Source organism: Bombus terrestris, chromosome 17 (genome assembly GCF_910591885.1).
Source record: "Bombus terrestris chromosome 17, iyBomTerr1.2, whole genome shotgun sequence".
NCBI classification, from domain to species: domain Eukaryota; kingdom Metazoa; phylum Arthropoda; class Insecta; order Hymenoptera; family Apidae; genus Bombus; species Bombus terrestris.
In genome coordinates, this window is record NC_063285.1 from 7,301,144 (window position 1) to 7,318,559 (window position 17,416).

Genomic DNA, 17,416 nt, shown 5'->3' on the forward strand with positions numbered 1-17,416 from the left:
AGAAAATATGCGAAATAATTTAACTCACTGAACGTAGATCGCGTATGTGTATCAAATATGATGCATATGCATGTGATCATACATGTATAATGCACAGAACAGCGAACGTGTTAATACATTGAAAGCAGAAAATAGCCCCAAAAAACGATAATGTTTTCATGGTTATAACATATTAATTTATTATCCTATTTTATTATTATCTAATTAATTATTCATAGTTAATACATTTTAATATGTTAATTGTTCAAGTTATAAAATATTCATCTTTTGTTTCACCACAAACTTGAAAATAATTTCGTTTTTACTTTACTTTCTCCTGCAATTTAATTAGCGGAGCTATTACAATTTTGCGATTACAATCCGAAATCTCACTGATATAATACTTTATCACTGATTAACACGATGAGTCATCGTATAATGGGGACAGATATGAAGTGATTCGTCTGATGAAGCCTCGAACTCGATTGGGTTGATGACCTAGAAATGTCAGTCCTTTTCGCCTCTATAGCGTATAATTATGTACAAATATCTCGCGTGCAAAACAGGGTAATTAAGTTACCCGCGAATTAAGTTAAGTAACGCGAAACCGCGTTATATGAAACGAAAAATTAATGCAAAAACGGCGGTTAAATTATAGCAGTTAAGAAAAGTACATATGCTATTTTTTCCTGATTAACAGAAATATGTTGATTAAAATAATCGATAATTAATTTAGAGTACTCGATATTAATATTATTCACGTTACAAAAATGCCACTAACTTTTTATCTGAAAATATTGAAGTTGCTACTACCCTATAGCGAAAAAATGATCGAGAGCAAAGGATTGGTGCCCCAAGATTTAAAAATGGATAAAAAATTTCGATGTTCAAAAATTCCACACGGAAATCTGAAACGACTGGTCGATTAAGAAATATCGAATAACAATAGGCACGCACATAAAAATTCTTGCTACGTTACTTTTTGTATGGATTTTTCCAATTTCACCAATTCTCGAATCGCGGTACAGCGAAATCGTGTTTTAATAATATCGTTGCACGGGACTTCCCCGATTCTCACGTTGTTTTAGAACGAATCCGTATTATATATATATATATATCGTGTACATATAATCCCTTGAAAAATAAATCTTCCAAATAAGAAGTGGCAGAAGGATATTTCTTTCAAATTGTAGAAAATACAGAAATGTAGAACTAACGATGTCGTAAGGTTGAAAAAGGTGTGCTGATTCAAATAGCACACGTTTTGTTTGATTAACATTAAGGGTAAATTAAGATTATGAGTAAACGTGTTTTTACTTCGTACAAAGGAAATGCACATCATTAAATATTACAACTGAATAATATTAACTGAGGAAAATACCAATGGTACAAATTTGCTTTTTTGCAATGCTAATCATAGTTAATGCTAATCCATAGTTGTTAAGATAATATAGATATGCTTCCTTAAGTTATGTTAGTTTTTGAAAAAAAAAAAAAAAAAAAAAATAAGAAAGTAAGATATATCTAAAAAAAATGTAATCGTATTCCAATCAATTTATGTGAGAAATAATTAACTTTCAAATTGTTAAAGGATGTTAAATGAAATATGTAAAAAAAAGAGAATTGTTGTTAAAGGAACATATAGAAAATATTGTTCTAAACATAGAAATAGTAAAATAATATATACCTAGACCTTTGCTAAGACAGAATGTTACTGAATTGAAGCCCGAAACAATTTCCTTCCCAGATATTCCTGAACCCACGCTTGCATTCCATAGCCTGGCTCCATCCATGTGCAACTTCAAGTTATGTTCTTTGCACAGTGATACTAATTCCTTAAGCCAGCTTAGGGGAACAATTTTTCCATTAATTGTATTTTCCACAATTACCAGCTTAGAAATGGGCTCGTGATTTATGTCATGGCGCAGCTTCGATCGCAGTTCAGAAAGATCAAAAGTGCCATCGATATTGTTGCGTAACGATCTAAGACTCACTCCTCCGATTTGAACAGCGCCGCATTGTTCGTGTAACAAAGTATGAGTAGAATCGCCACAATATGCCTCACATCCACGAACGTTGCAATGGTTCATTACTGAAAATTTAGAAAATAATTAAGCGAGTTTTCTTAAAAATTAACGTGCAAAGTAAGATTTAAATAAATATGCAACTCTCGAGGCCTAGAAGATTACGATAAGTCTAACATTTTGTTTGCCTATAAGTATTCGGTGAAGGATGAAGATTTTTGTAGAGACCTTTCAGCAACATCTTGACTCTGTGTTCATATTTTTTTTTTCTTATATAAAATTTCCAAATAGTGGAATGGTGGCAAATGTGATTGGATTTTGCAAAGTAAGAAGTTTTTATGCGAACTTATACAAAAATAGATTATCTTCGACCGTAGGTACGGTTTTTCCATAATTTTGGAAATAAAAAAATTGAAGGTGCCGTTGAGGACAAGATCTTACTTTCACTAACAAAAGTTAACTTTAAACATTTATAAAAATTTAATGGATGCAGATGTCAACAAAATCGTACGCTAATCGATAATGCTATAGCGGCCCATGGCCGTAGAGAAAGTTGCAGGGTTGAAGCACATGTATTAGCCACGTGGTCCGCGAAACGACGTCCTAGGTGTGACACCATGGTGTGACCATACCCAAATCCACGCCATTCCATACTACCTAACAGCGAACTGTTAGGTTTTTTCTTGACCTTTGCATATGACCCAACATTTCATTTTCCCCGTTACGAAGGGCAATTAGGATCCGCCCCATCCCCTCTACAACCTATAAAAAATGCAAGCATTCGACCAAGAAGAGTCTTTTTAGTATTGAGTCTAGTCTTGTGTACAGTTTAGCTGTGATTTGAACTTCATTGTAATATAATCCTTAATAAAAGCCTGCAAAATTATAGAAACACGGACAAGATAAGTTACTCCTTTTTTATCATAAATTTATCACACATTTTACGTGAAAAGCGATGACGATGGTAAATATCAAGACTACAATGCACCACGACACCAGACTATGTTATCAGCAAAAGACGCACTTCGATACATTGCAATTTTAAATGGTGACGATGATGTTGAAGTAGAAGATTCCATAAGATGCGAATGCAATTCAAATGCGTTGTTTAAAAAAAGATTTGTTATTGAAAGCCATTAAAGTCGATAAAATAGTTGGAAAAGCCGCGCAACGTATTCGGCACATATCCATTGAAAGTTATGTAGATTTACATGACGTTCTGAGATCCAACGTAACAAGTCAAGTAACATCTGATAAATACGGCGAACAACTACGCGATTTGAAACAAGGACGCGACGAATCCGTTCAAAGTTTCAATATCCGATTCCTCTGCATATTAAATAAACTTACTTGTGTAATAACAAACGAAAATCCACAAGCAATTACGCGATGAATAATAATTGAGGCCGCCATGAGGAAAGTAGGTCGAAATTATTTGAAAGGACTTCGACACGACATAGGACGCATATTGTTAGCAAACGAAATATCTTCATTCAGCGAAACGGAAAAGAAAGCCGCCGACATTGAAGGATACCTGCGAGAAGAACAAAAGGAATGGAGAAGGGCATGTACTCGACCACCAGCAATGTATAATCAACGTAGTAACAGACCGACGCAAACAAACAACCGACTACTAGCAACCACAAGTAATAATAATCCAATCAACAAAAATGTTCCACCATTTTCTAAAACGAAACGTATACCACTTGCTGATCGCCAACAAGTAAAATGTTTCAAATGTAATATATCAGGACACGTGGCATCAGAATGTCAAAATGTTCAATTGACCAGCGAAAGAAACCTACCACCTCCACGAGTAAACCAAATCGAAACAGACGAGAGGGAGGATCAACAGCGATGATCAAGACTACAATGCACCACGACACCAGACTATGCTATCAGCAAAAGACGCAATTCAATAAATTGCAATTTTAAATGTTGACGATGATGTTGGAGTAGAAAAGCACATGTATTGGCCACGTGGCCCGCGAAACGACGTCCTAGGACAGGACGTCGTAAAAGAATAAATCCTGGGAATTAGTAAAAAAACTCATGTGCATTAGAAAAGAAGATTTATTGTTTTATCGCCTACGGATTTTTCCATCCCCACTACGAATGAAAACTCTCTTTTCCGAGGACCTCGGCACCCTATAAAAAGGGGAACGAGGAACAGCTCGCTTCGATAGTCGATGTTAATCCGTCATAGTTGATAGCTTATAACAGTTCACAGTAGTCGCTCGTAGCTACACTATTGGCCTATCAGACAGATAGTCATAGTATGTTTGTATCACTTCTATATCATGGCCATCCAAGCTAAACATACGTCCGTTACGATCTAAAACGACGCACAGTTAACGCCAAAATAAACATTGTTATAACTCTACACCGGAGTAATTTGATATCACCCAACACGTCCTTACCGCCTCAAATTGGTGGCCCCGACGTGATCTGAGCGAAAGAGATGAACGTGTTTGGGTCACATTGACGCCGTATCTGCATATTAAAAATTTACATCATAGGGAACGCGAACGAAGAAGTGCTTGCAACGAACGCCACAGACGGCGAAGACATAGTTAATCAAATCTTCCGCGTACCTCCACTAGAGCCGCAAAAAATATTGCTGTGGTTTGTCTAGTCGGAAGTTCAAGCGTGCAAGCGTTTGAACGCTTCTGATGCGCGCCAATTCAAACTGATCTTCCAACCGGGTAATGCGAAATTTAATACCCTCGCCGCGAACATCGCGTATCAATACGTAGATCTAGTCGGGGACATAGTGGTAAAACCGCGGGCGAGAGGATGATATGAGAAGTTGAAAAGTGAAGTAATAAAAAAACTGGCCAATTCGGACAGCACGAGAATGCGCATGACACTCGAGGATGAAGAGATGGGAGACCGGAAACTGCCCCAGTTCTAGAAGGACTTGAAGAAACTGATCGCCCCGTCAATATCGAATGACCTCAATGAAGGCAAGAATACAAAACAAAGAAAAACCGCAGAAGGAGATCAGCCCAGTATTCTGAACTGGCTGAGAAGATGACATGAGCAGTAACTGCCCGAAGAAGTAGATACAACGGGGCACGAAAGGACAACTGACTGATGACTGCCGACAGGTTTTACCGGGGTTGTCTGCCCTCAAAGCGAAGGAAGAAGGAGGAGGGGTTTTTAGTGGGTATGGTAACGACATCCGACCGACTCCCACATAACCCAGTGATGCGGGTCACTGGGCATGCGTAATAGCATTTTCCCCTCCTTACGCGAAAAAAAAAAAATATCGAATGACCTCATCCTGATACTGTGGAAAAACCGTAAAACAGAGGTAATTGTACAAGGTGTTCAATTACGAAAAACGTGGAAAACCCTCACTAGACAAAACACCTTTTCGTTTTCAAACGCAATATTGGATAGAAATACTCAAAGCATATCGATACGACGCTACAAAAAGAAAACCCAACGCAACAAGGCTGTACAAAGTTTGCCATAAACACAGGCAAAGCCGCCGTTCTGTTTGGCATAACCACGTAACGAAGGAGAACTTCGTGCGAGAATGGACGTCGCTAATTTGAAGACCATAATAAAGTTGACATCCTGTATTATTGAGATTCATCCGTGAACCTGAAAAAAACGGACCAAGTGTTGGTATAGGACACTTTTGAGAATTTGAGGCATGGAAAGATCGGAAAACCATCTACATTACAGCAAAGCAGGTAGATAGTCCATTGTAGCGAGAATGACTTCGCCCACAAGTGTGCGTGTATCCATCGAGGAATGCAAAACAATGGATCGTTAAGGACCTCTGAATTCGAAGTATAAAAGTGCACAGAACAAAACCTCGTGGAAACATACGCAGGAGCATAAAAGGGCAAGATTGGAATTCGCACGAGACAGCATATTTCAGCGTAAGAAATGGGAAAGGTCCATCTAGGTAGATTTAAGTATTACTGATACGACTTACACGCAGATAGGTACAATATCAGAAATAGAAATTTCGATGGAAGAAGTTTGATATTATGAGTAGCATTTAGTTGTTTCTTAAAAACACCAATTTGTAACATTTCTGCAATGCATGCATTCGGAACAATACGCAGACTTATTAGAAAATTACTTCATTACGTTTGTCAAAGAAACTCAGAAAGAAAAAGCCATTTATCGGCATAACGCGACAATTCACACTTCCAAAAATGACAGCCCCGTGGTTTTGACAAAAGGATTTACGATTTATCGCCAGTAATGCACGATAAGCAACATTATAATGTGCTTGCTAAGAGAAGGTGATCGAATAGGCAATTAGAACTGAATGAAGCAAAATCGATACCAAAAGATTATAGAAATTAATTTATAGTATGGAGAATCGAATAAGTGATTAATAATCGAATAAATGGTAGAACTACATGTTCTTAATATTATAATTTTTACGTTTTTCGTGATAATTTAATACATTATTACTACACAAATTCCGCAACTATGTGGATGAAATTGACACCTTGCTCTCTGGACTGCACAATGAACAAGCTGGATAGTTAATTCCAACGAGTATAACTTGGCTCCTAAACCATGTTTATTAGACAATGGAGACCTTCATGCAGGAGCTGCGTACGCTTAAGACCGCCTGGGAGCTAAACTCCTCTGCATCTACTGAATCAACTTGACTGTGAGCATACAACATACAAAGCAGTACAGAATCGCAGATGCGTCGGAATAGCCGCACACCGTGGAAGTGTATGTGCGAATCGCCCACACTAATATCCATGTTAACCTTCATCTAGTGTCACCGAGTAATGTGTCACCACAATATAGTCACAGCAGGTCTTCCACCTATCAAAATTGAAACTGTACGATCCTTCCTCGTTCGGTCTGAACTCTTACCCTGGTGTACAGCTAATACTATGACAAAACGCTTCGAACACAATTTCTAGCATCAATATTCTCACAGAAATGACGTTTAATTTCTTATCTGTTTTATGCCTAGGTATAGAGCATACGGAGGCTTGAGATGAGCCAGCCCTCTCCTCATGGGCCAGGACACATAAAGGCATCGCCAAGAATCTGCCGACATTCCGGCACATCATTATACGCTTCTAAGATAGGCATGATTGTAAGCAAACGAAATGTGGAGGTGCACAGCTTTGCAGATGCGTTTCAATAGCTGCGGTAATGTATGTGCTAATCGCCACGCCAATAATTCCTTCAAATGTAATTAACAAACACGGGAAGTCTTCAAGTGGTGGGGAATATATGAAAGAAGTGTGCGATTGTGTTTATTGAGAATGCATCTCAAAAGTGTATGATCTCATGTGGAAATGGCCATGTGGAAATGACTCATGTGGTAAAAAACAATTTTGAAGAAAATGTAATTGATCAGAATAGTCAAGAAAGAAGTAAAAAGGTCAGTTCTTCCAACATTGTTCAATTTCAGTGAAATCGGTTAACGTTGCTATGAGCTACAAAGGTTGAAAATCATGAAAATAACAGTTTTCTATTTTTTGGTGTCTGTTGTTTGTTTCTGTATCAAATTTCGATGAAATTTTCAGCATGTGTATATCTGGTATAACTTAAAAATATGTTGTTTAAATTTTCATTACAGGCCCAGATAAAAAAAATTATAAAACGTAAACTTTACCATTTTCTAACTATAATGCGAAATTTTTTCTACACGATGTCAATAAGTTCTTCTAACTTCTCAGAAAAAGCGAAAATCACCTGGTCCAGTTTTGCAAAAGTTATTCTGTTCCGAAGTGCGAATTCCTACATGACCAACTGTAAATACACGATCGTATTTTGATGTGAAAGCGTCGGTTATCGGATTTATATAGCGAGTTAAGAAAAAGTGTGTAGCGCTCTTGCAGACTTGTGACGTCACGTGATCTTCGGGTACATTCGGTGCGTAATCGGAAACATTCGACTTCTTTCATTTTGAACTGCTCATAACACTTTTATTACCAATATTTAAAAAAAGAAGACATGTCTACTATTTTAGCTCCCAGAATTCATTTACATAATTAGTAGAAAAATGTTGAAATATCGAATTACTCAAATCAGTGTTGCATCGACCAATTCTTGAAATCGTAAAGATTATTACTTTAAAAATTGAACTTTCATAACATTAACCGTACGTAATTTTCGTACGTAATTAATAAAATATAACAAGATCGTTCAGCGATCAAGGAACCGATTTTATGTCACAGTTAATGCAAGATCTGATTGAACTGAACTACTCAACACCAAACATGTGTTATTTTTTCCTTATCAGCTTCAAACAAATGGAGAGGTCACCTAAGGTTAAAGCATTAACGCATTAAAACATTATATTAGTGAAAAACAGATGGACTATGACGAATTCAGGTAATTACCGATATCTCAGCCATTTCACCGATCTTGATGATTTATGATTTCGTTATCCATCGAGCATGATCTTTATTACACATATAATTACCGCTCGGTCTTAGTTTTTGAGAAAAAACTATCAATGTTACTGCAATGAATTCTGCTCATAACACTGTTGTGTTAAAACAAACGCAACAAATTTGCCACGTGTTTTGACAAACTATTTCGCTTTTACATCAAAATCAAAACATAATTCTCTAGTTTTTCTCGGTACTTCTCAATAAAACTGTCTGCTCCATCGCGTATTATGGTTTTTACTATAGTTTTTAAAACAAATTGGCAACAACTCGATAGCTGCTATAGTAAAAATCAAAAATTATCTTGAAAGCTGAAAATTTCACATCTTTTTCGAACTGATTATTTCAGAAACTGTAGGTTCTAGGAAAGGACGGTTGGCAGACTCGTGTTTAACTCGTAAAATGTTTAGCTCTACAAGAATCGCTCATTGAAAGTTGCAAAATTCTGTACGTGTATGTAACTATGAAATTACATACGAATAAAATTATAGATGGGCAGATTACAATTTATTTAGATATTTTCAAGCAAAGAGTTTGAAGAAAACATAGTAAGATAATATACTTAAGATACTTTATTAAGTAGTAAGACAAATTTTTAAAAAATCAATACGATTTTGTATGGTATATTTTGAAGCGAGGGACTATGCGGAGTCCAACGTCACAGCTTTAACATTTGTAGCGTGACCTTCGCTTATATCGTTTTTTGTGCGTACAATATAATTTCTCAACGTTTTCTTTCTTTTTTGTGCGTTTATTGTTTTACAAAAAGACAGGAAATATCTTCCAGCAAAATTGCTTGCCGATTGTTAAAATCGTTATTTTTCTCTCCATACTTCTTTACGATTTCCTTAATTGTTTGAAGCTAAAATGTCTTTTTTTTTTGTACAAACAAAACGCATTCCGAATGACTGCATCAAGTAAATGGAAAAAATATTTTGTGTACTGCTATATCTACGACATAATGAATAGGGACAGATTAGTTACAACACCCATGTTTGCAATATAATTTACTATGCAAGACGATTTTTGGATAACCTCTTTCGTTCACTAATTTAGTCTTCTTGTATTTATAAAATGCGCAGAAGAACAAGTGAACGGCATATAAACTTTACGTTTGTCTTGCCATTTGACTGCGAACATATTTGGCGAAGATCGAAAACATATTTTACATCCAATTAATTTTTCACTCATGATAGGAATATCTTTCCTCTGACAATTTACCACATGGGGTTTTTTTGGCGATAAGTGCAGGTTGGTAAAGCCAGTTTGGTATACCAAATATCAACAAAGTGTGACATTTTCCTAATCCTAAATGTCATTCTAATAATAAAATTACAATTTCGCCTGATTTTCCCAGAGGCTTTTCATTTATTTTTGTTTCTTGTATACACAAGAAAATATAATACATATCCATTTTTACAGTCACACAGTATAAAAGATTTGATGCCAAATCTATTATTCCGTTTGGATGGAATATACTGTTTGAATGATAATCTCGCCTTATGTAATGATAAACCTTCATTTATGCATAAGTTACTAAATGGGTTAAAATAATTTTCAAATGAAGAACGAAACTTACTACAGAATTCTCTTGTTTCTACTAACCAATCAGAATTAGCTGTCGTAATTTCGTTAAAATAAAGCATTCATAGCAAAAAGGGATATCTATCTCTATTCATTATGCGTCCGAAGATATCAGTACGCAAAAATTTAACCTTTGTTCAATATTCGGAATAATGTAACTCTTTTATTCGCGACATAAGTAACTTGATTGCAAATAAGCAATACATCTCACTCAGAGTTGTTTCTCCTTCGTGAGGTTTTACAAAAGAGCACATAGAATTTCCCCTTTTGTATTTACAATACCGATTTGTTTATTCCACAATAAACGATATTTAAACTCCAAAAAAAATAGTTCAAAATAATCGTAACGGAGTAGCAAATCGATTAATTTGTATTTTCATTCCAGAATTAATCGAATCTATGTATTTGCGGATCCAAATTTTTATGCGACCAGATCCTTTCCTTGTGCGCCATCTCTACGTGAGTATCAGAATCGTAAGATTCTGACGAACTCAGTATCTTTCTTTGCAATTTTCTTACACGTTTCCTACCGCTTATATTTTTGTTCGACGCCTTTTTAAATCCCGAGTCCACTTCGAAACCATCACTAATTGCTCCCTGCTTTCTGTTTTGTATTGATATACTCAAGAATTTAGAGGTCAAGAATTTTTACAAAATTATAAATATACGAAGCGGAATGTTAAAAAGGTTATCGACTAATGATACACATAATAAAATAAAAAGTAACAGTACTCATAACTGGTATATTCAAAAGTAAATACTGTATGACCCGTTGACATCTCTAACAGAAATACTTTTTTACATTCGCTTATATACCGTTAAGAAACGTGGTTTGAGCGAAAAAAATGCGAAACTAAACAAATAACGGTCGAGCGATAATTTACACATATCTACAGACAGGGTGAGCCACTGTAGTGACCTCCCATTCAAAAAGATGCCATAAGCGAAATTCACTATATAGATTGTCGAAAAGATCATCTACACGAAAGACATTACAGTGGCATTAATAGCTAAGAGGTTAATCCACACCTATTTATTATCTTTCGTTCATAATTTATATAGGTTTGGATTAGGTGCTATTTTGTCTAATGTTAACCAATACTCCAGCGCATGCACTGTCACAGACGCACCATCACAAACAGAATTCGGAATTTTATAGCGATACTGATAACTTTTTCTCAATATTTCAGAAACTAATGCCGAACGATGGTTACACGAATAGGGAAAACTTGTTAGTAATATAGATTTCTACAACATATTCGAAAATCATCGAGATCGATGAGGTGCATGAGATAACGATAACTACTAGAATTCATAACCTCTGCGTCGTTAGCCTACGTACGCGTGTTTAAATCGAAATAATTTTAAATATGAAATGTTTTTCGGAACTAAAGCATGTCCAGTAATATAATTCAAGAGTCTTACAACAACTTATTATTATGAGGACTATAAAATCAATTAAAAATGGAAACTAAGCTATACGGAAAAAATAATTAGAAATAACCTAATTCGATTAAAAATTTACTTACAACTAAGTCGATGATTTAGTATATATCCTAAACAAACAGAATACGCCGAGATTAGATAAAAATACTGTTACCAAACGGCAAAGGTTCTTTACAAAATAATCAAAATCAATTCCAATAACACCGTCCAAATTTTGAAGAACGGAAAGTTAACAGCCTATCACGCTAATTTTCTGAAACTCTTTGTTTTATGTGACAATAACGAGATATTATTAACACAAAGACAATAGATTCCGATTTGTCCTAATGACATTCGTCTCAACCATCCTTAACCGTGCTCATGAAATTAACGAAGCCTGTTACAAAATCTCCCGCTTAAACAATCAAGTAGGATTACATCACAACCAATTATGCAACGTGAAACTGGAAATTCTACTAACCTACCTCGATCTCCCCATCGCAGGCGAAAAACTCGATCGATTATCCAAATGCCACTCAAGATCCTTGAATATGTGTACATACAAGATCGAACATGCGGTATACGGTAACAACGTTTATTTTGGTCAGAACTGTCTTCGAAATATATAGTCACGCATCTGAACGTTCCCACGCAACTGTGAATAGGATCAAACTTATCAAATACACGACAGCCACATAAATCGAACAAGAGAAATAAAATAAATAAAAGAGAGCGCGTTTAATGGCGCATCGTACGTTTTGCTTTGGTTGTTCCCCGATACCGAAAACGCTAAATTTCATAAGAAGACGATCGACTCGATTCTCTTCAAAGATTGAAATGTTCAAATACCAACGAGACAACAAATTGCAATCACTAAAGATACAAACCAAAATTTTAGCTCGTCCATCCGCAGTCTCTGCGAGACGACGAGAATAAACTTGAGGAAAATATAGAAGCGCGTAATAGTCTTACAAACTCCGCTACTGTTACTAACTACCTGAACGAAATCTTCAAACGATATCTTATCTTCGAAGAAGTATTGTATCCGCCTGTCACGGATGTTCTCAGAACTAGACAAATACTGTTAATTATATCTCCTATTACTTTGACAAGACTCGCTTGGGGCTAAGCTGGCCATTATCATATTCCGGCATGCACAAATACGATTAAATTGTACAAATTAAATAATCGCCTATAACAACAATAACCTAATATCCAGTACCGAAATCCCGTTAGTTGTGACACACAATTCAAACTATGCGAAATATTGCCCTTTTTTCTTCGTTTCCCTAGATACCTGCTTCTATATCTAACTCGATCTTCCTTACATTCTACTGAGTACTAGTAAGGTCTAGGAAAAATAGCTAAAGAATCTGGAGGAAGGAGTAGTAGGTGGATAAAGCATTGGAAATTGACGTGACTAAACCAAAAAAAGTAACATAGTTGATTAGTAATGTCATAACTATAGATAAGGTAGAATTAAAACACGGATTGGGATTAGATGAAGGTAATAAAAATAGAGATGGGGTAGAGATAATGTTTGGTTAATAGAGGTTTACGGTAGGAAATATTATATGTGTGTTTGAGTTATGGCAGTATGTGTACATAGGTTTGCGTCATGGTTGCATATGTATATATTTATTTGTATGTATTAGATTATATATAGTATATATTTAATTATTTAAGATATATTTTATTGTATTTTGTCATATCGTGTGTGATATGTGTGTGGGAACGGAACATTGTAATCCTGTTAACACGTCGATGCCAGCGCCGATATTCATGGTTTTCTCCGTGGGGCGGTGCCCGAATTCACTGTCTGCTTCGTGGGGCGGCACTGGGTCACATTAGACTGTTCAACGCAACCGCAATTTTTCAACTTACAATTCCTGTTGGGTTCAATAAATTCCGTGGACTTCAACTAATACATTAATATACAATAGTTTGTCAATATCAATTTGCATATATCTATAAATATTAATTAAAGCTGACGGGGCCAGCTTTGGCTCTGATTTTGTACTCTTCGATTTTTCCCAAAAGGTAGAGGTCTGACGCGAATTCTGACCATCGCACGCAATTCTGTGTACATTTTTCTATAAGAAACGTTCATAGTGCGAATCAAAAAATTGTTCAATTCCGTACAGGAAAAAAGAATAGTCATGCATGTCCGTCGGAGAACAATGACGCGCGTAAGGAACATGAACCAAGGAACAAAGGAACCAAAAAAGTAACAACATATGATCGTTGTAAGGGCCAGCCGGCACTCTGCCTAACTTGTTTCAAAAAATTGCATGAAGAAAGGAAATAGTTATGTTAAGTTTATAATATTAAATTACTATGTTTTTACTATTGTATGTCTGCTTATAATGTTGAGATAAAATAATATAAACCTATTTTGTACTACCTATTTTGTGAAATACAAGTGTGACCTATCGCCGTCCCTCGGGACAGACACGTGTGACCCGCCGATGGGTCACGCCGGCGTCAACGTGTTAAGTTAAACAATAGATACATATTTACTACTAAAGTCTATTACGTACTGTTTCAAAATCTCAAGATGTCCGACAGTCAATAACAGCGAACACGTCTATATATTTAAAAAAGCTATAATTTTGGATATTACGAGACGTTTCAAACTTGAGTGGACAGTAAAAGAAATAATTCGTACAGAAGTCAAACGTTTTCTCCAAAGCTTAAATATAATAAACGCAGTACATACAATAAATGCAACAAAGACGCACGAAAAATCTGCTCTTGAATTTTTATATGACGAAATCAGCGATAACAATAACGTTTATATTCGAAAAGAAACATATATGACCGAGCCACAGTAATGCAAGAAGACTAACGCAAACAAATGCCCAGTAATTTCCGAACTTGCGAATATTTTCATGTGCTAATAAAAAAAAAGAAACCATTTACTTGCACAAAATGTTAATATTTTAGCTTCCTTATCTCAAAACAAAGAATTAATAAATTAAACTTTATTAAACGAAACCATAATGTTTCTTATTTTCACCTGCAAGCCAAAAAATGAAGTCTCATAAACAATTTACATATCTAAATATTTTGATATTTAATTATAAAATGAAACATAAAATACGTGTTAATACACGTGAAACTATACATTTTGATACGTTTATTCGTAAACCTCAGTACATGTACAGCTACATGTATAGATATTATGATCCGTGTGCTCCTGTATTTTGATACACGTGTACTCGTGTATTGAGAAGTACATGGATTAACGCGGATATATTAACTACACGTGTACGCATATATTTTAGATACACGTGAAATCGTATCAAAACCGTCCAATTCTTCGATCCATACGATCCTGGAATCCAACAAGGATAATAAATATTTTGAAATTTCCGTATGTATAATGCATGGGTATAAATGTGAGGATAATCTATGTATAAATTTAATTCAAATTGGGAAACGCACATCTAAAATAGAATGATTTATTGCAATTAGTAGCAGATCATCAATCACAAAAGTATTGAAAATAGTATAGTATGAATAGTACAGTATAATATCTAGTATCTTCATAATAATTTCGTTTCGGTGGATCAGAGAACGTAAACAAAGGTTGTCTAGTTTACAGACAGCTAGCCTGTAAGAAATACTGCGTAGAATTTGCGCTGTAATTTCCCCAAGATCGAGTGCCCATATAATAAAATTTCAGAAGAAATTGGAAGCGAATAAAACAGAAAGAGAATTATTAGTACAGTGGTACGAGGAAAGAAAATCCACTAGCGAAACTGCAAAGCTCCTAGAGAGGAACATTTCTATAATTTATTATATTCTAAGGAAGAAGGTTATCCTGGACGATCAAAGAAGTTAGCGAAAAAAGCAGAAAAAGCAATAATTTGCGAAATTCAGAGGTACGGGAATAATAATAATAATAATACTTTAATTCTTCATTTGAACCACAACTGACGACGATGGTAGCAGCACAGTACGATAAAGTAGTACATACAGAATTTTATCGGAGATTATTAAGAAAGTGCGATTTAAATGCACGACTTGTAAAAAAAAACCGTTTATTAATAATGTTATGTAATGCTGGAAAGAATCTCTAACCCGCAAACGCCTTATATCACAGTATCGGCACATTTTTAACCTAGTTCTAAAGCATTGGAATTAGTAGCGTTTCGCAAGGCTAGCAAAACACCAACTCTGTTACTAGCTGTTGTCCCAAAAACAGATAGCGAACGTTGATATAAAGTTACCACTGGTGAGGTCGCCAGGAGTTCGTTAGTTCGTAAATGCGATAATTCGCTCGTTCGTTCATCCGTACCAAGTTTGTTAAGAATACACATCCGAAAACCCAAGTTCTTAACATTTGCCGAACCACTTTGACCAGAAGGGACTCTGTCTCTAAGAAATATCGTAGATTTCTTACGAAGAATCTTCACACTTTTCAACCTACCTCTGCTGAGAAGCTTCGGCATAACAGTAAGAAGAATAAAATATTACATTTAGAATATACTAATGAATCTACTAATAAAGATAATCCTCACTGGAATACGGTATTTTTCTCCACAGTATCTGTAATTGTATGAAAGTAAATTTGACATTTTTGAAAGTTACGTTCGTAAATCTGTATAGAGGAATAAAATACAGAATTAAATCCAAGGATTCTATGTCCCACGGTAAAATATGGTGGTAGATCGGCGATGGCATTGGATTGCGTAGCAGGCGATTAACGTTGGATATCTCGTATCAATCGATGGGGTTTTGAATAAGATGAAATATTTGAAAACTTTGGAAGAAAGTTTGAAGGATAATGCGAATAAATATTGAGAGCCACAGAAACATTAGAGAAAGATCAAGAACTCGTAGCTTTTTGCAGTAACATTTTTAAAATGAAAAATATAAAACAAAAACAAATATTTGCCAATGTAAAAAAAAATTAGTTGAAGCTTTATTATGCCTACCTCATTTATCAGCAACAATCAGCATCCAGCAATAACGATAAATAAAACTAAAATAAAAAATCAGTTACAAAATCCCTCGATAAATGGAGTTCCTTTGACAAAAGGAAAATTCACACATTCATTGGCTACACACTTTATTATTTCTAAGGAATTAATTCATTTGGCAAAATCTACTAAAAATAATGAAGTGTAATGATTGATTTCAGTGATTTTCTTATGAGTGAGAACCTGCATATATGTAAATAACAATGACTGAAAATTTACTTTTGCTGTATTTTAATAACTAGAATGATTAAAGATCGAATTAATACATATTAAGTGTTAAAATTATAATTAGCATTTTTGCTATGAGGATGAACAGCTACAGCTTTTTGATTCATAGATAATTACTTACTTATAATAAAGTGTGTTTTGACAGTTTTCTTTTCGTATTTGCCACACATTTTAGGATATTCAGATGCTTCCAGGAAAAAGTCACATTATACGTAAGTTTCCCAACCCGAATACTCGTATACTTGACTATCCGACAAGTAAGTTATTTATCCGAATGTTAAATTAATTTACTAAATAATAGTAAATAGTAGATAATAGTAAATAAAATTAATCGGGTAATTAAATCGAGTACTCAGGTTAATTTGCAAATTTTGTAACACAAAAATTAACATGTTCGTAACATTAACATGAAAATATTGATTATCCGTGAAACAATGACGATAATTCTTTATTTTTGATTTCCTTGAAACCGTACTTTTACCAATGTATTTATCAGATTTTTTCAAAATGATAACAATCTTTAAATTTCTAATTCTTTAATTATTGCCATTATGTCATTATGTAAGTAAGTTTATATTATTAAATAAGGAAATATGCTCTTTAATTATATTGTCTTGTTTTAATCAGAAAAGCTTCATAATTACATTGGTCAAAATTTTATTCAATAAAACTTGGAAATAAACAAGTTCCGTTGTTGGAAACATTGCTTAGCCGACATGTTTCTTTTTATCAAGCCCATTCCCGAACATTTTTCTCTTTCACTCGCGCTGTATTTTTCTGAATCCACCAA

The 17,416-nt window shown here is 34.9% G+C and overlaps 1 protein-coding gene across 6 annotated transcripts in view; it reads right to left on the bottom strand.

The window, feature by feature from the left end:
- Nucleotides 1–17,416, bottom strand: part of LOC110119151 (L-allo-threonine aldolase) — a 47,888-nt gene that overhangs the window by 20,429 nt on the left and 10,043 nt on the right. For 5 of the 6 annotated variants that reach the window (XM_020868591.2, XM_020868593.2, XM_020868589.2 and 2 more), the window contains one exon: nucleotides 1,667–2,071. In XM_020868591.2, the coding sequence (XP_020724250.2) occupies nucleotides 1,667–2,071 (405 nt within the window). Of the gene's footprint in view, nucleotides 1–1,666; nucleotides 2,072–11,895; nucleotides 12,066–12,297; nucleotides 12,538–17,416 lie in introns of those variants that run through there. The other variant, XM_020868594.2, reaches the window with a different exon arrangement.